The sequence below is a fragment of the Hyaena hyaena genome, unplaced genomic scaffold, assembly GCF_003009895.1.
Source record: "Hyaena hyaena isolate Hyena2069 unplaced genomic scaffold, ASM300989v1 scaffold_15, whole genome shotgun sequence".
NCBI lineage: Eukaryota > Metazoa > Chordata > Mammalia > Carnivora > Hyaenidae > Hyaena > Hyaena hyaena.
Window position 1 is genome coordinate 4,114,043 of NW_024080647.1, and position 25,769 is coordinate 4,139,811.

Sequence of the window (25,769 nt, forward strand, 5' to 3'; positions counted from 1 at the left end):
GGGCTGGGAGGAGCTAGGAGCAGCGTGGCGAGCGGGGCGGCTAGGGGAGGTGGGTCGGGGCGCGCAGCCGGGCGCCGGAGTCCATCCGGCAGGCGGGGCACCGTGGGCGGACGTGCGCGGCTGGCTGAACGCAGGCGGCACCGGCGGCAGCCGGGCCAGCGCCGGGGCTTCGGCGGCGTCGGACTGGAGGCGGAACAGGAAGGCACGGGCGGTGCCGCAGCTTCGCGCGGAGCGGGGGGTGGGGGTCTTCCCCGGCTACCCCCTGGGGGTGTCCCCCACCCCGCCCCAGGCTCCTGCAGAGGACACGTGTCAGCACGTTCCCGCCGTTGTCGTCTCATCCCATGTCATAGCCCCTCCCCCAGGCCTGGGGCACCCCCCACCTCCGGGCCCCATTATCCCTAGGCCCAACCCCCGAGGCTGACCCGCGGGGCCCAACAGGGTCCCTCTCTTCCACCGGCGGGTCTCCACAGGCAGCGAGCGGGAGCGTCCCGGCCCGGCCCCTAGCGGAAGACACTCGTCAGCACGTTCTTACCCCTGTCATCTCATCCCTTGGCCTAGCTCCACCCCGGGCCTGGGAACCCTAGTCCCCTCTGGCCCATTGTCCCTGGGCCCAGCTCTGCGCTGACCGCAGGCTCGGCCCTAGCCCGTGATCTGCGCGTCTCCACCGGCAACGCGCCGCCACCCGGATGCAGCCAGCAGGCTGGGCGGCCGTCAGGGAGGCGGTGGACCGCGACATGCTGGCCGCTGACCTCCGTTGCAGCCTCTTCGCCTCCGCGCTGCAGAGCTACAAGCGCGACTCGGTGCTGCGGCCCTTCCCTGCGTCGTACGCCCGCCACGACTGCAAGGACTTTGAGGCCCTGGTGAGTGTGCTTCCCTCTCCACCCCTTCCCGCGCTGTACTTTGCGTCCCAGGCCACGTGGCCTGGGGACCCGTATTAGTAAACATGCCAGCCCCCAGACTTAACATTCCCAGCCTGGCTTTAGGGAAGGTTTCTGTGAACTCAGAATACTCACCCATACTCTAATATCGACTCTCCCAAAGCTCTTGGTGGCTGCCTTGTTAATGACAAGTGATTCCCAGGAGTGAAGTGAGGAATTCAATAGTTGCATAGGCCTCCACAAAATTTCCCAGCATGGCCAGCAGTAGGGTGTTGATCTGAATCAGATGATTCTGCTAAATAAGAACTTATCCATCCCTTGGCAAATAATCAGACACCAAAAATCACAGAAGGCACCGAGACCTTGATCTTCAAATGAGATAATATATGGGCAGTACTTGTATAAACTGTAATATACAGTACAGATGTAAGCTGTCATTCTATGAATCACAAGGCACTTCATTTCTTACAGAGTTCACCTCAGGGTCAACATTCCAGATATCAGTTGTCTTTGTAAGTCAAATATTTGGACTTACCTAGAAAAATATAATTTACCAAAATTGATTCTTATAAGAACTAGAAAATCAAAATAGCCTATAATCATTAAAAAGACAGTGAATTAGTAAAAGATTTTCCCTTAAAGAAAACTCCAGACCTAGTTGGCTTCCTTGGTGAATTCTACCGAACACTGAGGGAATAAGTGTTTCCAGGTTTACTTTGTGTAAAATTCTTCCAGACGATTGAAAAAAAAAAGCTAGTATAACCTTGATCTAAATCTGGTAAATACAAGGAAAGAAAATTATAGGCCAACGTCATTCATGAGTATAAATATAGAAGTCTTCTATAAAATATTATGATCCTGAGTCTAGCAATGTGTAAAAAGAATAATTCCTCATTAACGGTGGATTTATTCCAGAAATCAAAATTAGTTAAATATTAAAAAAAAAAAAAATCAATGGGGGCGCCTGGGTGGTTCTGTTAGTTAAGCATCCCACTTCTGCTCAGGTCATGATCTCGAGGTTTGTCAGATTGAGCCTTGCATCAGGCTCTCTGCTGTCAGTACAGATCCTCTATCTAGACCCCCACTCCTTCCCCACTCGCATGCACTCAAAAATAAATAAACTTAAAAAAAAAAAGTCAATGAATGTTATGAACTATGTTAACAGATTAAGGGAGATGTTTAGAATCAACAGATGTTTAGAATTTTCTCTGATGAGGTGGTCAGGGCTGGGTTCCCTCTTTGCTATCACTCCCAGGAGGTCTAGGGACAGAGGCCCAGCCCCTTGGCCCTTACCTTATCCATTGCAGTCCAGGCTAGGGATGCGTTAAGGGCACCTCAGGCACAGTGCACAGGCATTTCAGGGGACAGGGAGTGGATGGCTGGAGAAAGATAAGCCGACTGACTTTCCCTGTGGTTTATTCTGAAAATTCAGATCTTCAGTTTTGTGAGTTTGTGATACCAGAGCCTTGGGGATTGGAACTTCCTTCAGTTTTGTTAATAGATGATGTGCCTGCTGTGGGCCAGGTGCTAAGGATGCCAAATCAAAGACCGAAGGAGAGGTTAACAGTATGTTCAGCTGTACTATGGGGTAAGCCCTATGTATATAATATGGAAGTCCAGAGCTGGAATCCCAGTCCTCCACAGTGGCCTGGAGTCAGGGAGCATTAAGTAGAGGCAGTGGCTGATGCCACTGAATCCCTAGGGACATGGAGGATTTCAAGGAGCAGAGAAGAGGAAAAGGGTTTTCTAGGAGGAGTATCAGGATGGGCAGAAAGCCAGGTGCTCATCGAGAAGGACAAGTCTGTACTTCAGTGTGGTTCTCATGGGGAGCAGGAAGAGATGAGGTTGACTGGAGTAAACAGGACTGAGCATGTCTTACCAAGGACGTGTTGATTTTATCCTTGGGCAGGGGAGGGTATTAGTGAGATCCAGTATGCATTTCTGAAAGATCCCTGGGGTGACAGGGTAAGAGGGGAATCTGTTCAGGAGGAGTAGACAGAGGAGGAGAGATTGGGGTCAGAGGAACCAAACTCACCAGAGATGGTACTGCACAATGCACCTTGTTAATTTTTACCAAGAGACATGCAAGTGGATGAGAATGCTCAAAGTGTTCTTTTTCAGTCTTCTTGGCAAACAAAATCAGGTTGTTTGATGAATATAGGATAAAGGCAAAGGGAGCTTTGAAATTCTTTTGATTTGTTCGCACTTTATAAATCTTTATTTAAAGAGCATTTATTAATGTGATATCCTTTAAATGTTTTTTAATGTTTATTTATTTATTTTTATTTTTGAGAGAGAGAGAGACAGCATGAGCAGGGGAGGGTCAAAGAAAGAGGGAGACACAGAATCTGAAGATAGACTCCAGGCTCTGAGCTGTCAGCACAGAGCCTGATGTGGGGCTCGAACCCACGAACCATGAGATCATGACCTGAGCTGAAGGTGGAAGCTTAACCAACTGAGCCACCCAAGCACCTCATTGTTTATTTATTTTTGAGAGAGCGATAGAGAAAGAGAGAGAGGGAGACACAGACTCTGAAGCAGGCTCCAGACTCTGAGCTGTCAGCACAGAGCCCGATGCAGGGCTTGAAAACTCATGGACCGTGAGATTATGACCTGAGCCAAAGTTGGGACACTTAACCGACTGAGCCACCCAGGTGGCTATTTATGTGATTTCCACACCCAATGTTGGGCTCAAACTCATGGCCCCGAGAATAAGAGTTGCACTCTTTGAGCCAGCCAGGTGCCCCTAAAATTTATTTTTAATTATGCAAACAAATAGTGGTTGGTTATATTTTTGTTTTAAAAAATACAAATGATACAAATAAAGGAAAAGTGCCCCTGATAGAGTCCACTCGATTTCACATCCCTCCCCATACGTGTCCATGCTCTTAGTTTGAGGCACTTCCTTCCTTCTTCTCATACCTATAGTCCCTTAGGAGAGCATTGGTAATTCAGGTAGCCCCAAATAGCCACTCCTTTATAGTGACAGACTGTCCAGGCATGGGGCTTACTGTGCCACTTCTAGACAGTGAACCCTTTCTCTCGAGGGCCACTGGAGAAACACAGACAGATTCTTACCATCCTGTTCTGTCGCCATATTCCTTATATGGGCACCATTGTTAGGGAAACTAGCCCGGGCTGAACAGCTTCTTGGCTGTCTGTAGGCATGGTTTTAATGAGCAGTTTCTCAGGAGAAAGCCACTCACCAGGCAGGGCCTGGCATGTTGACCTCTGGGGGCATGCACACATTCTTAAATAAATATACTTTAGGTTTCGTTTTACCACATGTTACATGAATTACAGGAAAGATGCAGAGAACTTGGCATCTGGACCTGTATCTGACCCAAAGTTTAGCTTTTTAAATTTATTAAGTAAACTCTACCCCTAGTATGGGGCTAGAACTCACGATCCTGAGACCAAGAGGCACAGGCTTCACAGGCTCCTCGGTAGGCTGACCTACCCAGCCAGCCAGCATCCCTCAAAGGTTAGCTTTTAAAGAAAATGGAATCAGGTCCAGAGTTGGCCTTCTGGATTATATTGTGGTTACCTGAAGAAGGAAGGTAGGGAGCCATTAAAAAGTCTCTCATTGTTAGCTAAAGCACTTGGAAGTAATGTGAAACAGTGTATCATTTTAAGCTACTTTTAATTCATTTTCTCAGCACTGTGAGGTGTCATTACACACCTATAACACATATGTTGCAGTTTCCAAAATTTAGGACTCTGGCTAAATTACTTCATGGCTGTTGCTTTCCTGGAAACATCCTTTGCTGAACCAAGCTTTGAATGGCTCTGGCCTTATTTCATCACAGCCCCCAAAGTCCCAAATCATCTCTCATCTCTTGTGCCTTATTTGGAGGACATTTCTATTCTTTCTGGGGTTTTTTTGGGGTGTTTTTAAATGTTTATTTATTTTTGAGAAAGAGAGCATAAGCAGCTGAGGGGCAGGGGAGGGGCTCACACACACACACACAGACACACACGCACGCACACACGCATGCGCGAATCTGGAGCAGGCTCCAGGCCGGGAGCTGTCAGTACAGAGCCCAACACAGGGCTTGAACCCACAAACCTGGGCTCAAACCCACAAACCATGAGATCAAGACCTTGAGGTCAGATGCTTAACTGACTGAGCCACCCAGGCGCTCCAGGACATTTCTAATTTGAGTCAGCTCTTTGATTTTGCGCTGGGAGTTCTTTGTATTCCCCGAGCCTGGCCTGAGTGGTGCTTCTCAGATATTTGAGGAATCAAATTAGGTATGTGCTGATTGCCTCCGGCTGAGGGTTTCTGATTTTATTCCTTGGGAAAAGGGTTGGCTAAGATCTTATCAGCTCAGAGCGTCTCTGAGATTCTTGGGATGTCCTGTAGCCCTGACCATTGACCTCCAAACTTCAGATTGAGCTATCCTGTGCACAGTTCGTGTTCCTGAGTCACTTGACACAGAATCTTGTGATTGATGTCACAGCTCTTTTTGTTTTGTTTTTCCCCTAGAAAACATCATACCCTGGTTCACCATTAACCTGAAGACCCTTTCTGAGAGTAGGAGGTCAGGGGGAATGGATCCTTTGTGTCGGTTGCAGACCTTTGTCACCCAACGTGTGCTGGAGGACCAGCAGCATCAGCATCACTTGGAAGCTAGTTAGAAGTCAGAATACTGGGCTCCACCCCAGACCTACCCAATCAGTACCTGCATTTTAACAAGATTCTTGGGCATTTGTGTGCATAGTAAAGTGTGAGAAGCACTGTATCTAGCCTACTCCATTCCCATCTACTATTTTGGGGCCTGAACTGCACTCATTAACTCTTCTGGTTCTGGTCTATGGCTTGTACTCTGTAGCCAAGCTGACCACCCAGTGTCTAGGATAAGACATAGATAAGCTTCTGTCTGTCCTGACCCCAGAGGGTGCCTGCCCTCTCCATGCCATCTCCCTCGTTTGATATAAAGGATTTGAATCGACATAGACATGTGGTGTGACTGTTGGTGACTGTGTGTCTACAAAAACGCCTCAGCCTGTGGGGTGGTGATGTGGAGGGTCCAGGGATGGGACCATCCTTCCAGTACAAACTATGCCCTTCCTTCCCCACCATCCCAGAAATGCAGGCCTTTCCTTATTGATTGATGACCAGGAGAGGGGGGCATTTGATTAATAATATAGTATTTGTATATTAGCCAATTTGATAATAAATTATATTTAAAAATAATAATACAGTACCTAAAGCTTATACGATACTAATAGTACTTACTACCTGTCTGGCACTGTCTTGAACTTTTTCTGCATGGAACTCATTTAATCTTCTTAACAACTCAGTGATATAGGTTCTGTTATCATCTCCGTCACCATCAGCTAATCAGCATATGTGCTGGTGGTAGATTACCACCCCCCCCCATTTCGCAGATAATACTGGCATGTAGCCAGAGTGGAGAGCCATTCCTTTCAAGGGGCCCCACGGTGATTGCTTTTGTGAAGAGTTCTCTTATGAAGTAGACTCCGACGTCCAGTCTGTTTTAGTGAATCTGAGTTTTCAGACCTTAGGTTTGTGCAAAGCAAGTTATGTCTGCATATAATTGTGGCGGCCACCTTTCCCGCCTCCATCTCAGCAGCCCACCCCACCGGTCCAGGCGTCCCTGTATCTGTTTGGTCCCTGAGGCTGCTGTCCTTGGCTATACTTTTTGGTTCATTCCCTTTCATTCCCTTTCAGCACCTCCACCCACACCTAGTAATTACGACCTCTGGCATCTTCCTAGACAAGGATTTTTCCCCCAGATGTTTTTCTTTCCTGCTGTCATCAGTGCTTCTGCTTAATAACTAAACCTGAGCGTCCCCACCTTTTCCTAGTGATAAGAATCACCCCTGGCAACTTCTGTAGACACAGATTCCTAGGTCTCCTTGTCAGGAGATGATGATATGGGTGGTTTCAGAGTGTCCACTGGGCTGTCCTGTCACCTGACTCAAAGTGAGGACATGAGTTGTCTCCTTCCAGGGTCCCTTTCTCTGCTCATTTCCTCCTTGTCCTCTCTGTCACCCTAACCACCTCTTTACTGAGACACTTCTTTTCTCAAACCCTGGCGACCCACTCTTCAGGCCCTGCCCAGGCTCCCCAGCCCCTGCTTCAACTGAAGACTTCTTTATTTCTCACAGCAGAGGCTGCAAAAGTGTGGTCGGTGAGATGACAGGCTTTATTTGTCCTTCTGACCTTTCAGAAATCGGGGAAAACAAACAAAAGGAACAAGCAGGAGTTTGGTGATTTCTTTTTTTTATTTTTTTATTTTTTAATGTTTTATTTATTTCTGAGAGAGAGAGAGAGACAGCATGACCAGGGGAGAGTCAGAAAGAGAGGGAAACACAGAATCTGAAGCAGGCTCCAGGCTCTGAGCTAGCTGTCAACACAGAGCCCAACGCGGGGCTTGAACCCATGAACCGTGAGATCATGACCTGAGCTGAAGTCAGACGCTCAACTGACTGAACCACCCAGGTGCCCCTGTTGATTTCTTTTTAAAGGAAAAACATCTGAGGCTCCCTCCATAGCCTGGATAGAAGTCCCTGTTGGGCAGAAATCAGCTGGAGCTGGTGGTTGGTGCTGGGCCCTTTGTTAGGCCAGGTGGTTGTAGTTCAACACAGTCATCCCCTCTCTTTCCTAGACTCCCCTATCCTCATTGGCATCATCCCTCTGGCTCCCTTGCTTTTGAGCCTGGGACCACCTTTCGCCTGTCTACCTGGCTTTTTACCACTGGGAGCGCCCTCTGCTCCACCTCTCAGAATCCTCCCCACCACTCCCAACCCAGCCACTCCATAAACACTCCCCTTTGCCTTCTCCCCCAAGCTCCCAGAAATGCCTTCCTTCCTCCTGAACTCTCATTCTCCTCAGTCAAGTTTTTGGTAAGCGCCTTCCACTGTCACACACTGTGGCTTGTCACTCTTGTCTACACGGAGGGTTTTCCGCCTCCTGACCCTGCTTCATACTACAAGTTACATACACCTTTCTCTGTACTTTTGATGGGGCTTAGGCTCAGCCAGTAGTTGTTTTGGTTGTATTAGCTTCCCAAGCAGTCTCTTCAAGTTCTGCCGGAATTGCTTCTTTGGGCTAAAATATTTAGTTCATTATAAATTTCTCCACTGAAGGGCATCTGGCTGGCTCAGTCTGTAGAGCATGCAATTCTTGATCTTGGCATTGTGGGTTCGAGCCCCATGTTGGGTATAGAGATTACTTAAAATCTTTAAAATATATACATATATACATACATTTACTTCTCCATTGATTTGGTAGGAGAGAATCCCAGAGAACAGACTCTGGAGCTGCCTGGTTTCATGTCTCTGCCCCACCATTGAATGAATATCTGCGTGACCCTGGGCACGGTGCTTACGTTCTCCAAACCTGTTCCCTCCTCCTTTAAAACAGGCTGTTGTGATATAAACAGCCTCAGTCAGTTGAGTGTCCAACTTTGGCTCAGGTCATGGTTTCACAGTTGGTGAGTCTGGGCCGCTACCAGGCTCTCTGCTGTCAGCGAAGAGCCTGCTTTGAATCCTCTGTCTCCCTCGCTCTCTGCCCCTCCACCGCTCACTCTCTCTGTCTCTCTCAAAATAAGCAGATAAACTTTTAAAAAAAATAAAAAAGGCAGGCTGTTGCAAGGATAAAATGAGATGATGCATGCACAGCGTTTAGCCCAGTGCCTGGTACATGATAAGACCTCAGTACATAGTAGTGGTTAGTATCTTGTTCTGAACTTCATTCCAGCTTCTCGGTCAGTTGCTGGGGCTCAAGCAGGATAGCTAAGTTGTGGTTGGCCCTCAGGAAGTGTTTGTCCCCACCAAATTTGAGGTGGCCCCAGAGAGTCTAGTACCAACATGGGATTCTGCATAAAGTGCAGGGGAGATGGGGGGAGCACAGAAGTCCTGGGTGGTCAGGGACAGGGGAGGTGACTTTGGGCTGGCCTTGAAGACATAGTGAAATGTCATGCTGGGCAGCTGCAGAAGCATAGAGGAAAGACACAGGGCAGTTAATGAAGAGCATGGGGGGCAGCAGGTGGGAAGTTTGTGGTGAGAGGAGTTTTTAGGCAGAGAGGCCGCAAGAGCAAATGCAGAAGGGTCTTGTTAAGGGAAGTGTTGTTAGGTTTATCCAACTAAGGGTAAGCCACCTAGTTACATTTGGATTTCAGATAAGTAACAGATAATTTTGAAAGTGCAATTATGACTTCAATATTGTACAGGTTATACTTATACTAAAAAAACTTGATTTTGTTGTTTATCTGAAATTCACATTTAACTGAGTGGACTGTATTTTATCTGGGAACCCTGCTTGTATGCCTTATTCTTCTAAGGCCCTGCTAAAATGCAGATAGGTTTTGGTCATAAGAGGAAGAATCCTGTTAACTTGTTGGAGCAGATTTATTTTTCAGAGTAGCTTGAAAAGTGAAATGGGATGTACAGGAGGTCAGTTGAGGGGCTAAAGAGTGGGGACACAGTGGGCAGCCTGGCAGAACACACAGGGGCCCTATCTGGACAGGTAGCAGTGGGAGGGCCTGGGCTCTGGAAGACATCTTGCTCCAGGGGGAGGCCAAGGTCCAGCTCAGGGCCAGGAGGGCTGTCTTCCGCTTTTCCACCCTGAACCCCTAAAAGGGGCCCGGCTTCACTGACTGTTCGTTTGCAGGATCCCTGTGTCCAGGTCTGGACTGTTGGCAAGGGCTGCAGCTTAGGGTGGGATTTGAGAACAGGAATGATGGGGACAGTAGAAGAAGGGAGAGAGGAGGGTGGTTGGCGGGAGGCTCAGCTCTGGCTTTGGGATAACAAGCGTGGACCAGGAGTAGAAAAGAAGGACAGAGGAGGCCACAGGTTGCTGGGGGGTGTCCCCTGGACTGTGCAGGCATCAGGCAGTGGGGATGGGCCCCAGAGGGTACCCTCAGTGGCTCTCTGTTGCCTACAGAACAAAGCCCAGAGTCCCCAAGGTGGGTCAAGGCCCTTCACAGACTGATGTGTCCTTCTCACTTCTGCTCCTTCTGGATACCCTTCCCCCATAGTCTAAGCTCCAGCCACGTGGAACCCCCTGCAGCTAACGAGGACAAGTTGCAGCACTCCTACTAACATAGGAGCACTCTAATACCCTCCTATTGCTGTAAGCACCATGTTTGTTTAACCTGATCAACCTTCGCAGGGATCTCGTGAAGAGGCTACTAACATTATCCAAAGTATGTATTTGAAGAAACTGAGACACACAGGATTCAAGGCCAGACAGTTCACAGGTGAGGTCAAATGACCCACCCAAGGTCCCACAGCTAGTAGGGGTTTAAGAGCCCAGGTTTAGATGCAGGCTACCTGGGACGAGGGCCTGCACGCTTCACCGAGTCATCATCCAACTCCCTGACTACGCGTCGTACTTTCCTGCTTCTGCTCCTTTGCATATGAAGCCCAGGTCACAGGGAACCTCCTCCGTGAAGCTTTCCTGATGACCCCTCTTCCCCCAGCCCTCACCGAGCCAAAGTCCTGCCTGGAGGACTTTGGAGTTAGTATCCATCTTTGTTATGACAATGAAAAGGTTTCAGTCATAATTCTTTACCTTTCTGCCTCCCCCACTGTGTAGCCCCAACACTCATGGAGCATTTACACATACACATACCCATGGTTTTTAACCGGGTCCTCCCTGAAACTCCACAAGGCACAGAGAGATTGTTCTATTAGAAGTCCGAGGCTAGCGATTGACTCTTTGGAAATAGAGACAGGAATAAAACAATCCTGAAATGTTTCTGATTTTCTACTACAGAGTTAGAAAACAAAATACCCAAGGTCAGCAACAGCCAACTTTCTAGAAAAATGGAGAAGAAAAGAAGTGGACATGTAGAGGTCTGTTACCTTCTTTCATCTTGACAGCCTGACGTGGAAGCCGCGGGGATTCTGTGTTTCAGGAGACTGAGGTGCAGCTTCAGGTCCTGAGGTCCAGGGCTTTGCCTGTGGAGCAGGAATTCAAACCCAGATCTGTCTGTTCTTTCCTCTACATATAGGAAAGAGATAGGGGTGCCTGGGTGGCTCAGTCAGTTTAGTGTCTGACTTTAGCTCAGGTGATGATCTCACAGTTTTGAGTTTGAGCCCTGCGTCAGGCTCTGTACTGCCAGCTCAGAGCCTGGAGCCTGCTTCAGATTCTGCATCTCCCTCTCTCTCTGCTCCTCCCCCATTCATGCTCTGTCTCTTTCTGTCTCTCAAAATAAATAAATGTTAAAAAAAAAAAAAGGGGGGATGGCACACAAGATAGTCCTTGGCCTCCAGGAGTCTTGACTATACAGGGGAGAGATTATTGGGACTGGCGACTTTAGAGGAGAGAGGGGTACCTGGGTTAGTAGAGGTGGAGGGAGGGGTGGGGTGCCTACCTAAATGAAGCTCCATGTTCCACAGAGGCGGCACTCTCTTGTATGAACACCACAGACACAGCTGCTGGGGTCCTCAGAAAAAGTCACCAGACTCAGTGAAACCCAAAGCCATGGAACCCCCCCGATAGTTTCTTCCAGTCCAATTTACCATCCTGGGTCATTTTTACCATTGGGAGTGTTGCTTGGTTATGTATGTAGTTGCCGTGGTACTTCTGTCTGATCTCCAAGAGACTGGTTAACGGGAGGTTAGCTGATGCTGAAGGGAAAAGACCTTGATAGCCCTTTACCCACACTTGTATATACCATGTATTTGGTGACCCCTCCACTGAGGTGGTATCCCATAATCAGACATTAATATTCCTGCAGCAAAATGTATCACATCAATAGTAACAGGAAATGGGATTAAATACAGGTTATGGGTGCCTGGGTGGCTTGGTGAGTTAAGCGTTCGTCTTCAGCCCAGGTTGTAACCTTTTGGTTTGTGGGTTTGAGCTCCACGTCGGGCTCTGTGCTGACAGCTCAGAGCCTGAAGCCTGCTTTGGATTCTCTGTCCCCCCCTCTCTCTGCCCCTCCCCTGCTCACACTCTGTCTCTCTCTTATAAATAAACATTAAAAAAAAAAAAAGAATTTAAAAATAAAGAATGAATGAACCTCACGTCATCTCAGGTCAGATATTGTACCAAATGAGTTACAAAACATCGTTTCAGAGCTTTGGGAGTTTGGTATTTGGAAAGGGAATCGAAGACCTGTACCTTTCCTCTTAGGAAGTTCCTTGAAACATGAAAGAAGTGCAATTCTCTGGCTTTACCACCAGAGGGCTCCCTGGTTATCATTTGGTTCCTGATCCTTGCTAATGGAGATTTTTCTTCTCTTCAGCTTGCAGATGCCAGCAAGCTACCCAACCTGAAAGAACTTCTCCAGTCCTCCGGAGATAAAGACATACGTGCCAGGGATCTGGTGAGCTGGATTTTATCCTCAAAGGTCCTGACAATCCACAGTGCAGGGAAGTCAGAGGTGAGACTTTGGTCCGTAGGACAGCACATTCCTAGGACTGAAGGGCTCTGGGACCTCATTGTGCACTGGAATGGCCTGGGAAGCTTGTTGAAAATGCAGATTCCTGGATATTGCCCGCAAAGATGCTACTTCTGTGTCTGGAGTGGTCTCAGGAATTTGTACATTGGCAGTGTAAATCTGTGTTCTCCCTCCTACTATAAACCTAGTGCAGATTACTGGGTGTGTTTCAGTACCTCATCTATAAAATGGGAATAATAATAGTATACTTCCATCAGGGAACTAGCTGTGAGAACTGAATGAATTTTCACATTTAGAAGAATGGCTTAGGGCACATGCTAAGGGCTCAGTATATGTTGGGTATCACAAGCACCCCAGGTAAATCCAGTAAGAGTGGACCTTTGACCATACCTTAAGAAACATTGGCCTCATCCAGTTGTCAGGAAACAGAGGTGGAACCAGAAGTAACGGAAAACTTCAGGCTCTGGGATCAAATCCCAGTTCCATCCATTATTGAGTCTCCTTTTCCCTATTGTAAATTGCAAATATTCATAGTTAACTCAGAGGGGAGCTATGATAGAATGTATGCCACCTCCAGTACAGTTTCTGGCACAGGTCAGACATTCTTTAATTCAGCTTCCCTTGCCTGGCCGGGATTTCCCAGGGACAGGCAGGGATGGCAAGGACCAGAGTGTAGGAGGGTGGATCCCTGACCTGGTGCTCTTTTCTCTGAGCAGCAACAAGGCTTTATATGTAGTGGTCTTTACTTAATCAATTTTAATTTAAGAGAACTTAATTTTACAAGCTTCTGCTCAAGACAGAAATCCTCCTTAAGTGGCATGGAATTTGGTACCTGGGATTCTGGTGTTTAGGGATGTCCATCTATGTTGGCAAATGGTAAATAACACACAGAGCTCTGGAGTGGGAGTCAGGAGATCCCCATTCAAGTCCAGGCTGGGTTGCTAACTGCTGGATGATCCCTGGGTTTCACTTTGGCATCTGCTAAATTGAGATTTATTCATTCTTCATGTGGGTATTAAGCACCTACTAGATGTCAGGCAGTGTGACTCCTTGACTTTTCATTATGCACCAGTTAAATTCCATTAAAGTACAGAGTGTTGGCACCATATGGAGTGAGGGTTATCACCCTTTTACTGTGCCCGAGTAAGAGCATCAGGCTGCTCCGTGTTGTTGCTTTATAAAAGGATGTTTTAATATAAAAAAGGAGGATGTCCTCAAAAAAGGAATAGTTCATCCAAAGAAAGGATCATGGCAACCCTACAGCAATATAAATGTATCAGTTACATTGTCCTTATTTTTCTCATTTAAACACAACCCAGGGAAAACTTTGCCATAGATTGGCTTTGGTCAATGACTTACTATTTAGAAATCACTGAGATGATGTCGTCTCTGCCCTGAAAAGGATTATTGCCTTTTAGGAAGAGCTTACTCTCCTGTATCAGTTAGGTTTTATTGCATGACAAATCATTGCAAAAACCTAGTGGCTTAAAACAACCTTGATTGTTTCTCGTGATTCTGTGAGTGAGTTGGATTGTTCTTGTGGGTGGGGCTGGATGATCTAGAGTGTCTCACTTCCTTGTCTCCATCCTCAGCTGGGATGGTTGCTATGGTTGGGGCCCTCTGTGAGGCCGTCATCCTATTGAAGACTAGCAGGGCTCATTCACATGGCAGTGAAGCGTTCCCAGCAGCAGAAGGTTAAGGGCAAGCCCTTTCAAAGTCTGTTTGCTATATATTTGCCAGGGTCCCATTGGTCAAAGCAAATCACATGACCAAGCCCAGATTCAAGGGGCAGAGAGGTGCCACCTTTTGATGGAGTCCTGGAATTCCACCTGCAGACTCATGTTACAGAGGGGTGAATGGACAAGGATGAGAGGAAAAGTTTGTGGCCATTTTTGCAATTGATCCCACCTTTCTACCTCCTGAGACTGTTATAAAGATGGAGTGCAGGAAATGCATGTGACAGTGTTAGAAAACTAGGGGTGGTCTCTAGTGCGAAGCAGTAATTTGTGCTTCTCGGCCTAGTGTAGCAAAAAACATTATTATAGGAAAGCAGTCTTGAGCTAGAAGCTCTAAGCTTACTTATAAATTGTTGTCTTTATTCTCATGAAACTAGTTCTCATGAGCAGACCCCAAAGGAATTAAGCCCAAAGCTTTAGGAGGCTATTTTGGCAGCATGTCTTAACAGCTTCCCCAATAAAATTGTGACTTCCTACATGTTTTCAAGTTCGAAAAGATCCAAAAGCTGACCGGTGCCCCTCACTCGCCTGTCCCTGTGCCGGACTTCCTGTTTGAAATTGAGTACTCCAACCCAGCGGACGCCAAATTTTATGAGACCAAAGGAGAACGAGACCTAATCTACGCCTTCCATGGGAGCCGCCTTGAAAACTTCCATTCCATCATCCACAACGGGCTGCATTGCCACCTGAACAAGGTGGGGCCTAAGCCTGATGACAAGGGGGTCAGAGCCCTGGGGAGTTGCCCGGGGGAGGCTGGGGAGATAGGGTCACTGAGTCCTTGCCACTCAGGTGTGGTCTGCAGGCCAGTGGCAGCACCAGCACCTGGGAACCTGTGAAAATGCAGAATCTTGAGCCCACCCTAGACCTTCTGATTTAGAACCTGCATTCTAACAAGATCTCTGCGTGATTCCTATACTAATTACAGTTTAAGAAGTATTGATTTAAATATGGTTCCCAACCTTGGCTGCCCATTTGGAATCACTTGGGAAGCTTTTAAGAATCCCAGTGTGGGGCGCCTGGGTGGCTCAGTCTGTTAAGCATCTGACTTCGGCTTAGGTCATGATCTCACAGTTCGTGGGTTCAAGCCCCGCGTCGGGCTCTGTGCTGACAGCTCAGAGCCTGGAGCCTGCTTCAGATTCTGTATCTCCCTCTCTCTCTGACCCTCCCCTGCTCACGCTGTCTCTCTCTCTCACACAGAAATAAATAAAACATTTAAAAAAAAAGGTTTTAAAAAAAAAAAGAATCCCAGTGCTTGGCTATATATCCCAGATGAATTCAGTCAGAGTCTCTTGTGTGGGGCCCAGATAACAGTATGCTTTAAAAGCCAGGGGGTCCCATGGGACACCTGGGTGGCTCAGTCGATGAAGCATCCGGCTCTTGATTTCAGGTCATGATCTCACAGTTAGTGAGATTGAGCCCTGAATCAGGCTCTGTGCTGACAACATGGACCCTTCCTTGCTTAGGATTCTCTTTCCCTTTCTCTCTGTGCCTCCCTTGCTTGTTCTCTCTCTCTCTCTCTCTCTCAAAATAAATAAATAAACATGAAATAAATAAATAAAAGCCAGGTGATCCTAGTGTGTAGCCAACCCTCCCTGTTCAGCATGGTCCTTGCCCAGCAGCACCCACATCACCTAAGAGCTTGTAGACATGTGGCACACCCCAGACCACCTGATCAGAGATGACTTTAACAAGCTCCCCAGGTGATTCATATGAACATTGAAGTTTGAGAAACACTTGCCTAGGGGACAGTCCAACAGAGTCAGTCCTTGGGAAAATTGAGGGATGCTCCAAGGAAAGGTCCTTTCCTCCCTTTTTTTTGGAGTCAAAACAGGGTCGATCACCCCTCTTTGCTGGCACTTATTTTGCCCTTTAATCAGGCATAGGAGGACAAGTACATTTAGGAGCCAGAAAGACTGCCTTAGCTACTCTGCATCCTGGACAAATTACTTAACCCCTCTGAGCCTCAGTGTCCTCATCTGTAAAATAGGGTGTTATCACCCACGGTCTCATGTGCTGAGAGGATTCAGATAGTTTATATATGCAAAGGGCTCTTCCCGTACTAGACTCTAAGAAAGCAATGGCTGCTTTTATAGACAGATGGAGAAGGAATCTAGGCTAGTGAGAGAGCTGTAGCTTTCCCCCAGTCATGCCAGCATCTGCCTCATCTGAAGGGTTGGCTCCATGGGCCATGGGTTCAGTTGTGGCTCATGCAGCCCTGAGGCTAGAGAGACCTTTCCAACACTGCTGTAGCTGATTAGTGTGCAGTTGGGTTTTGCGTTCAATGACGGGCCTGTTTATACTGGCTCTCAGCCTATTATTATGGCCAGGCTACTGGAATTTGGGGGGCCTCTGCTTCACAGCAGAACTGGCCTTGGAGAAGTTGCCTGCAGATTACACCAGACCTCTTCAGTGTCCAGGGAGTTTACTGCTTAGAGGCATCTTGTCGGAGTCCTTTGGTAAAGTGGATGCTCTTTTGACTGCTTCTTTCTGGGTGTTCAGTGAGGGGCTTGCTTGAGGGAGCCTACTTGCCAGTTGAAGCCATGAGATTGTTTTCATAGTACAGATACCTCAGCTTTCCTACTCCAGTGTGCCTCTGCTTACAGCAGTCTTGCTTGAGGTTCTTGAGTCTAGGGAGTCTAGTCTGCTTATATATGGCAGCTGTAGCTTAGAATGAGTGTGGAGTCAGATCAGACAACACCCAGTGTCCTTGGAGAAGGTGCATGTCAGCTTTTGAGACATGGGGACACTGCCTCACTTGGCAAGGGGCTTCCCAAAGGTAAAGCAAAGCCTTGTTTCATTTCCCCTAAGCTTCACCAAACCAGCTTAGAATTGTAGAAGCCTAGTGTCACTGAATAGGACATTTCCCAGTTCCCAAGCATAGGCTGTTCAGTGAGCAGTTTGAGTTTACTTAACAGATACTAATACTGTACCCCAAAGATAGCAATTGAATTTCAAATTCCATCCATTGGTAGCAGCTACCTGAAATGTTGTGTTGAGAAGGATTCTGAGTCAGTATGAATGAGTGCCACAATTGATATTTTTATGCTGGCCATCGTGGTTGATTACTGACCCTTGGCCATGGTTTCCCTTGGGCAAAAGATGAGTTTGCTCTGCCTGCTGTAGTCTCAGCTTGCAGGTATGTCTCCTGAGATCCTTCCTCTAACCTGGCTTCCTCATGGAGGACATCAAGTTAGCACCTACCACTAGGGACCTCCCTCCTAGATTTTGGACATTTCTCTGGTTGATACCAACACAACCCCATGCCCCTAATATACGCCTGCCTTATTTGGTTACAGTTTCTTGTCTGAGAGCTTCTTTTCTTTTCCACGCAACGCTTAGGTCACTTCCACCCTCAGGTGTGCTCCCCCTCCCTGTGGATAAGTGTGTGACTTTGCTTCTGCAAGGCCATCAGTATAACCATGCTAAATGCATTCATGTAACAGGAATTACTAATATATTATGATGTAAATGCCCACCTCTCTGATGTGCCAGGTGTCCTGCTTCATGTTTTATGTACATTATCTCATTGAATCCTCATCCTCAACCTCATAGAGGAGATACTATCGTCACCATTTTACAGATGTAGAAACTGAGACCCAGAGAGTTTATGTAACTTGCCAGCTTGTTGGAGGTATAGTCAGGATTTAAACTCAGGTCTGTTTGAACTCATACCTATGTTTTTCTCACTCAACCTTGACCTCAGGAACTGCTAGTTGGCCAGGCAAGGTGGGCACATCCATAATTAGTTAAACTGTCATCAGATAGGAATAGGTTTACTAATAACCCTGTGAGGATGTCATAGAATGATCTGACATTATATGCCTTTTACTGGGGAAAAAAGAGGCTTGAGAATTTTGTATTCACAACTCTGTTGAAAGACCTGTGTCATCTTGCTGTGCCAACTTTACATTCACCCAACCCTGTTTCTTTTCTGTTGACCTCTGCCATTCCAGACATCCTTGTTTGGGGAAGGGACCTACCTCACCAGTGACTTGAGCCTGGCCCTCATTTATAGCCCCCATGGCCTTGGATGGCAGCGCAGCCTCCTTGGGCCCATCCTCAGCTGTGTGGCTGTGTGCGAAGTCATCGATCATCCAGATGTCAAGTGCCAAGTGAAGAAGAAGGGTGAGTGAGCACTCGACCTAGACCTGGGGGGCAGGCCTCTGAGTGTGCAGGCCTTTGCCGTTGACCCATCTATTGGGTGGAGCACCCACTGCACGTGAAGGGATGGGCTGAGTCCAAAGCAATGTGGGACCGGGCCTTGCCTCCAAGGAGTGAACACTCCTTAGGGATGGAACACTTACTATGAGGTGGTGGGTGGACAGTGCCACGTGAGGGGGCTGATGAAGTCCACAAGGTCAGCTCAGAGGAAGGTGCAATCACTCATAGTAGGTCCAAGTGCTCGGGGGAAACTTTGGAGGAGGAGTTACTTTTTTTTTTTTTTAATGTTTATTTATTTTTGAGGTGGGGGGAAGGCAGAGAGAGAGGGAGACACAGAATCCAAAGCAGGCTCCAGGCTCTGAGCTGTCAGCACAGAGCCCGACATGGGTCTCGAACCCATGAACCACAAGATCATGACCTGAGCTGAAGTCAGACGCTCAACCTACAGAGCCACTCAGAGGTGCCCCAGGAGGAGGTGAGATTTGACAGATAAAAGGGAGTGTGTGAGGCCAGAGTGTGGGCTCCTTGAAGGCAGAAAGTGGATTTTAGTCGATCTTGGGCACCTGATATCTGCAAAGAGTCTGAAACCTACTTGACATTCAGTAGGTATTTGCTAAACTGAAACTAAAGACATGGATCCAGACCCTGTCCGTCCAGGCTGCTCTGGTGTGTTCCTGAGCCCCCAGAGGATGTGAGAGCAAACTGAGGCCACGGGGAGGAAATCCCAGGCTCTCTGGGAGTGGATGGCTGGCTAGCCGCCTCAGCCCACTCCTCTGATGTGTCCCTTAGAGTCTGTGCCTTGTGCGCCCTGCAGTTTTGCCCACAAAGGCGGAAGAGTCGCAGAACTGTTGTTCTAGTCTCCAGACCTGGCCTGTTGGTTCCACTGAGAAAAGGAGAATTGAGGAAACTGTCTGTTCCTGGCCTCTAATGTAAAACAACTGGAATCCTGAGGAACGGGCCCAGGTCTGACACCACCCTTCCACACCAGGCAGCATGAATATTTGCATTTATAATTCTTAGGAAGTTTGCAAACGGTGACATTAAACATCAGAACAAAACCTTGCGATGTCTACTGTCGCACAGCTTTGGCTTTGTTTGTTTCTTTTTGTAAAGCTTCATCATGTCATTAAAAGGAAAGTTTTAGGTATTTTTGTTTTGTCTTGTTTTTAAACATATCTTGGTACAAAGGGTGGGAACATAAGAGTTCTAAGAAGCTCGAAAGTTTGGAATGGTTCATTTAAAATGCCTGCTAAGAGACGGTTTTTGGATCAAGCCCCGTCCGTAGGTCCAGATAACTTTTTTTGTTATGGCCATCAACCTGCTTCTTCCCTCTACTTTTCCAACTCAGTTTCCCCCTAGTGTCCCTTTTATTTTCCTGTTTCTTTTTCCACCTCCTCCGGTTTGTCAGATTCTCCTGTATTTTAGTGCTGCTTCGTATATAGCAAATATATATATACATATATTTAGCCGAGGCCATTCCTCAGCCTGCTGGGGCTTCCCCACCCTCATGACCGGAAGGCTTGACCTGTTTCTAGTCATAATTTGCTTCTTTTATTATTGTATTCCCCCCTGGTGAAGTTGTACTTTTTTCTCCTTATTCAGATTCTAAGGAGATAGATCGCAGGAGAGCAAGAATCAAACACAGTGAAGGCGGAGACATCCCTCCGAAGTACTTTGTGGTCACCAATAACCAGCTCCTGCGAGTGAAGTACCTGCTGGTGTACTCCCAGAAGCAGCCCAAGAGGTAAGGAGGACGGTCCCGGCGAGAGGCCCGGGAGAACCTCTAAAAGCTGAGAGTACTGTGTCCCTAGTTATCAGCATCCCTTGCCCCCAGCTTTAGGTCTGAGCTGTGTGTAAAGTGTATAAAACACCATGCTACACACGGTGAGGTTGAGGAAGACAGGCAGAACAAGATGCAGGCCTGGCCCTGAGGGGACTGTGTTCTAGTGAAGAAGACAGAGAGATTTGTAAACACTAATAGCATGAGGGACCGGAAGAAGCCAAATCGGCTGCTCCAGACCACGGGGCCCCTTAGCCACCCAGGCTCCTGATTGCAGTCGGAAACGTGCTGATTTAGGTTGAGCCTGAGAGGCAGGGTGGTGCCTGCATGCTGACTGGGAACGTGGGCCACCCTGCTTGGTTACTTCCTGCGGTGGCTGCTCCTCTCTGGACCTGAGATGCTTCACCTTTATGTCTAATATGAGGGTGTCGAACTCGACAGCAGACGAGACCTGTCAGCTCCTAAGAACCACGGTGGATTCCTCATCCCATCTCAGCAGCATGGTGGGAGGTGGCAGGGTCCCCTGGGGTCGAGAGCCTGTTACATTGTTGGCATCTGTGGCTGAGCTTCTGATGGGCACGAGCAGCAGACGAGCAGCTAAGATAGGAAAGGGGGTCACTTGTAATCACCCCACTCCTGGTTGTATACACCAGTGTTTCCACGCTTCAAGATTTCATAAGCCAGTAAAACCCTCACCGCATCCCCCACACTGGGGAGATTTGTATAGGGTTCCTGAGTCTGAGGAACATTATCCTTTGGTTTAAAACCATCTGGCTTTTTCTACTTGAAAATTCCATTCCTTTCCCACTTCTCCCTGGAGTGTCTCTTTAGTGCACACTTGGAAGGCTTAGACCATCTCCCAGTGGGCCAGAGAGGATTTCCCCAGCTTGGACTGATATCTGTACGTGTCTAAAAGTGAAAAGGTTTCTGCTAAATAACCTGCCACCTGCTGCCACCTGGGCAGACACCCTGAGCACAGTTAGTCTTCTAGATACCAAAGTCTTGCCTGAGAAAAGACGGGTCACAAAAGGCACCATGAAAAAGCTGTGAAAGAGAGGATCAGGATGAGCTCATTGCATAGCTGTCCTTGTACATTTAGAAGATGTTCTGGTGAAAGATGTGTCGGTGCCAGGACAAAGAGCCCCAGATTTTTTTGAGTGAAGGAGCACGCATGAAGCTTTATTTCATGGCTCACTCAGAGGATGAGATTCATCATGTCATCTTCTTTGAGCCAGAAGTTGTTGCATACACTTAAAAAAAAATGTTTTTCTCTTCTTGCCAACATGACTCCCCCCCCAAGCAGGGCTTCAAGCCAGCTGTCCTGGTTTTCCAGCCATTGGTTTACGGTCATGATCTCCCTGTATCTGCTGCTGCTGCTCATTGTGAGTGCCATCAACTCCTCAGCTTTCCAACACTTCTGGAATCGTGCAAAGAGATAATCTCTCTGGTCCTGGTTGTGGGGGGCCACCTTGACCATGTGCCTTATGATAACCTGTTCTGTACCTCCAGTGCCCCACGTCCAACTGGGTGGAGCCTAGGGGCCATTTGGGGACCACAGGACAATTTTCATATGCCATAAATGTATTGATTGCCTTTGATGATGCTCTGAGCCACACTCTGCTCAGTGGGGACCATGAGGAGTTTCAGTGGGTTTCAGGGGAGTCCTCCTGTCTGCTCCTTCCTAAACAGTCCTAGGGAGTTGGCTTTTCTGCCAGGGCCAAAGGAAAATGTCCTGCTGCATTTAAAAACAAAGTATCCAAGCTGTCAGTGGTGTGTTTACAATCGCTCCTGGCAGACGTTGGCCCTTTCTCTAATGCCTTCTGGAAGGCAGAATATGTGTAGTGGGGACTATAAATCACTAGGCGGTTGCCTTGTTTTGACCTGAGACACCCAAGAGGAACAGTCATGTTTCTCATAAAAACTGGTGGGATCGTTTCTGAATTCCATCAGTCTTTGTATGTGAGTGCAAAACATTTTCACAGTTTTCTCAAATGAACAGACAGCCTTCTGCTGTAACCCCCCTGCCCCAACCATGGACGAGCAAAGAAGGAGCCAGAGACCTGATAAAAAAGACAAATTTAACAGTGAGCGACTCAAGTCATCTTTTTCTAAAAATTACCAAACTGCTGATTATAGCTGAAATGGAAACACATGTTTGTTTTGATTTGTTTTGTTTTTTAAATAGCTATTTGACAAATTTCATCTTTGGGAGCTGAGTGAAAGGGAAAGATTTCTAGAGCACCCTTTGGCCGGTGCCTGAAGTCTCTTTCCTGGCCATGCTTTAGAGAAAGGGATTTGAGTTGCAGGCCTGCTTCCTGTTCTTGTTCTCACGAAGCTGCCTTGACTGTGGCCTCCCGGGCACAAGGGCCACACTGCAGGCCTTTAGGACAGAGGCCTGCCTCGGTCTGTCACAAGTGTGCATGGGCTGAGCCTCCCTCAGAGGGCTCACAGGTCGTTGGGACCCAACCTGGCTTTTAAAAGTGCGGGGAAAGCCTCTGGCTGCCCAGGGAGCTGCAGATCTCCTTGCTGTTTTCTCTGCCCTTCCTGCCCACCCTGTTTCAGCCATCATGGAGCCCCGTCTGATTTGAGGGGTAGACTTCTGTAAAGAAGGTAGAAAGTCATTTTTCTATAACCTGTGACATTGTGAACAAGCCACTATCATGGTTTTTATGTTGACTATTGGAAGATTTCAGAGATAATAAAGGTATTTTCCTAATTACCAGGTGGCCTTTGTGACTGCTTTCAGCCTCAGCGGGAGTCTGCTGTGTATGCCTTGTTGCTAAAAATCACATCCTCTCTTCCCTTGTTCGAGGTAGCGGTTTGCTGAACACCATATATCACCCTAGGTATTAGGTCTCTAGTCATTGATTTAACAAATACGAGCACCTACCATGTGCCAGGCACTAGGCATAAGAGCAGGATCAAGGTCAAAGTGTCCCTGCCCTCCTGGAGCTGACTTGCCCAAGGTTACGTGGCTGGGAAGCGGCTGGAAACTGCACACGGCAGGTTTCCGTGTGAATCTCGCAACCACCATCCTCTGCGGTGCCCTTGGCCTCCTAGAAAAGGTGATATGCGACTGGAACCCAAAGGGACTATTGGTGTCAGGCTAACAGGCAGAGGGAGAGTGTTTCAGGCAGTGGGAACAGCACATGTAAGGACCTAGAGTTTTTGCCAGAGAGGTTAAAGGCAGGAAGGTCATCAAGGAAGAGGCTGTGGTGAGAAACGGGGCAGGAGAGGTGGACACAGGCCAGATCATGCAAGACCCTCAAAGCTGTGGGCCAGGGAGCACCATTAAGGTTTTAAGCAAGGAAACGATATGATCAGATTTGGTTTCCCAGAAGATCACTCTGGCTGGTGGCTGCAGAATAGATTTAGCATTATTTTGAGGATTTAAAGAACTGACAAAGTAGGGCTCAGCCGAGAGCAAATAGCTGACATGTTTCAGCTGCTATTATTAGTTTTTAGTGGCCCAGCAGAAGGAATGAGCATGCACAGGACACTTAGCAGCAATGTCCGGGGAAATAGGAGGAAAACACAACAGCTAAGCGTCATGGAAGCCAAAAAGAAAATCTCGATGAGCAGTGTCAAATGGTGCTGAGCAGTCAGGATTAGACCTGGGAAGTATCCATTGGATTTACTGAGTTGAAGATCATTAGTGAACTTGGTGGGAACAGTTTCGAGTAGCATTCAGCAACAGGGGATGTGGACAAAGTCCAGCTGCACAGATGTGATAGGTTGTACACAGGTTCCAGCAATTCTCAGCCAATATTTATTTAAAACCTAGCCCCCCCTCTTTTTTCCCATGAGGTTTCTGCCCCCACACCTCACCCCACTCCCAAAGAGTCAATACAATACCTGATGTGAGCATGGGAACTTGAAGATGGTTGAAGAATGGTCCTATCCTCCAGGTGCTCCTAGGCGCGGGGGGGTGGGGGGGGGCATTGGACAGGTACATTTTGATATGACAGAAGGAAACCCCTGGAGTTTTGAGGGTTGAAATGAGTGAGCAGAGAGGAAGATTAGGGCAGGATTACATTATGACTTTCACGGGCACTTTTGCCTTCCTGGACTCCTTAATAAATATTTGAAATTATATTTTATGATTGTGTTGCCATAAAGATGACTATACTGCTATTAAATACTAAAATGTTTGCTTCCACTTACAAGCTTGTTATTTGCTCCTGATTTTTTAATTTTAGTTTTAATTGGGTGGCTCAGTCGTTTAAGCATCCGACTTCGGCTCAGGTCATGATCTCACAGTTTGTAGGTTCGAGCCTCGCGTTGGGCTCTGTGCTGACAGCTAGCTCAGAGCCTGGAGCCTGCCTCAGATTCTGTGTCTCCCTCTCTCTCTGCCCCTCCCCTGCTCATGCTGTCTCTCTCTCTCTCTCTATCTCTCAATAAATAAAACATTTTAAAAAATTAAAACAAATAAATTTTAGTTTTTGTTTATTTTTAAGAGAGAGTGAGAGAGCATATGCAGGAGAGGGAAAGAAAGAGAAGGGGACAGAGGATCTGAAGTGGGCTCTGTGCTGACAGGAGAGAGGCTGATGCGCAGCTTGAACTCAGAAACCATGAAATCATGACCTGAGCCAAAGTCGGATCTTAACCGACTGAACCACCAAGGCACCCCTTTTTTCTAATAAAAAATTTTTTTTTTAGAGAGAGAGTGTAAGTGGGGAAGAGGGGCAGAGGGAGAGAGAGAGAGAGACAATCTCACACTGAGCATGGAGCACAACATGGGGCTCGATTCCACGACTCTGGGATCATGACTCGAGCCCAAATCAGTTGATTGAGTCAGATGCTCAACCAACTGAGCCACCCAGTGTGCATCCTTCTGATTTTAAAGGAAATGAAAACATTTTTGTAATGTGGACTCTATGTCCTGTGCCTACTCTGCCTCATGGATGAGTCCACCCTGGACTAGGGTAATAGGGGATAGTGTGAGATCTCTGGGTAGCTAGGAATGAAGAGGCGGGAAGGAGGCAAAACCTAGACTCACAGTTCTATTTAGCATCAACCTGATGTCTAAGGCAGACCTTAGAAGCCAGCTGTCATGGGTTTGGGAGCCCCGAGGGTTCATGCTACAGACATTTTTTCATGGAGAAAGAAGCAGCAGTCTCCTTGCTGACAAGCCCCTCTGGGTCAAGAGCTTCACCAGGCCACTGATGGCAGAGGAGACCAGATGATGGTTCAGCCCCCTCACTTCGGAGCCACAGCTGCCTTGGTCTTGTGAAAGCAAACCCATCAATCCTCTGTCACTAATGCCGCTGTCAGCAGGGACAATTTGGGCAGGGGTGGCAAGAAGACCTCCCACAGGTTAGGTCACTGCTTCTGGAAAGTGCCAAGAATCCAATGAGCTGTCAGTTTTACCCACAAAGGGAAGGGGGTTTTGCTCTGTGGGCTTTTGGATAAGTGTACTTGTGGATGTGAGAGAAACATGGAATAGGAATGTGATTCACTGTCATTTCTGATTAATTCATTTTGTTAAACAGTGCCTACAAAATCAGAGTGGGTAGGAAGTTTGTGACTTAAGGAGCCTAATTCAGATCTTTTTCTTTAGAACATGGCCCCATGCATCTGAGCCCAATCCTGCCGCTAAGCACGGGAGGTTTGTGTTGGCCTGGAGTCAGCCGTACTCACCCTCCCCGTTGCCATGGTGATTCTTGGGATGGAGGGGGAGCTGGGTTCAGCTCCTCACACACACACACACACACACACACACACACACACACATACACTCAGGGCCACTCCCCTCCTTCAGCTCCCCCCAAAGCCCCCCCTATCCTGCCTTGCTCCGCTCCTTCCCACCCAGCCCCACCTCATGAGTTTT

The 25,769-nt window shown here is 47.6% G+C and overlaps 1 protein-coding gene across 4 annotated transcripts; it reads left to right on the plus strand.

The window, feature by feature from the left end:
• On the plus strand, window positions 1-22,659 carry PARP16 (poly(ADP-ribose) polymerase family member 16). Of its 4 annotated transcripts, XM_039219770.1 has the most exons (7): window positions 1-49; window positions 559-860; window positions 12,107-12,244; window positions 14,487-14,693; window positions 17,952-18,123; window positions 19,762-19,903; window positions 21,240-22,659. In XM_039219770.1, exons 2-7 carry the CDS (start codon window positions 687-689, stop codon window positions 21,376-21,378), a joined length of 972 nt encoding a protein of 323 aa, XP_039075701.1. In that variant the 5' UTR covers window positions 1-49; window positions 559-686; the 3' UTR covers window positions 21,379-22,659. The 4 variants fall into 4 exon arrangements, with proteins under 4 accessions (XP_039075701.1, XP_039075697.1, XP_039075708.1 ...); XM_039219766.1 differs by lacking the exon at window positions 1-49 and having other exon boundaries at window positions 56-860; XM_039219777.1 differs by lacking the exon at window positions 1-49 and having other exon boundaries at window positions 56-860; window positions 21,243-22,659.
• Window positions 22,660-25,769: the final 3,110 nt, after the last annotated feature.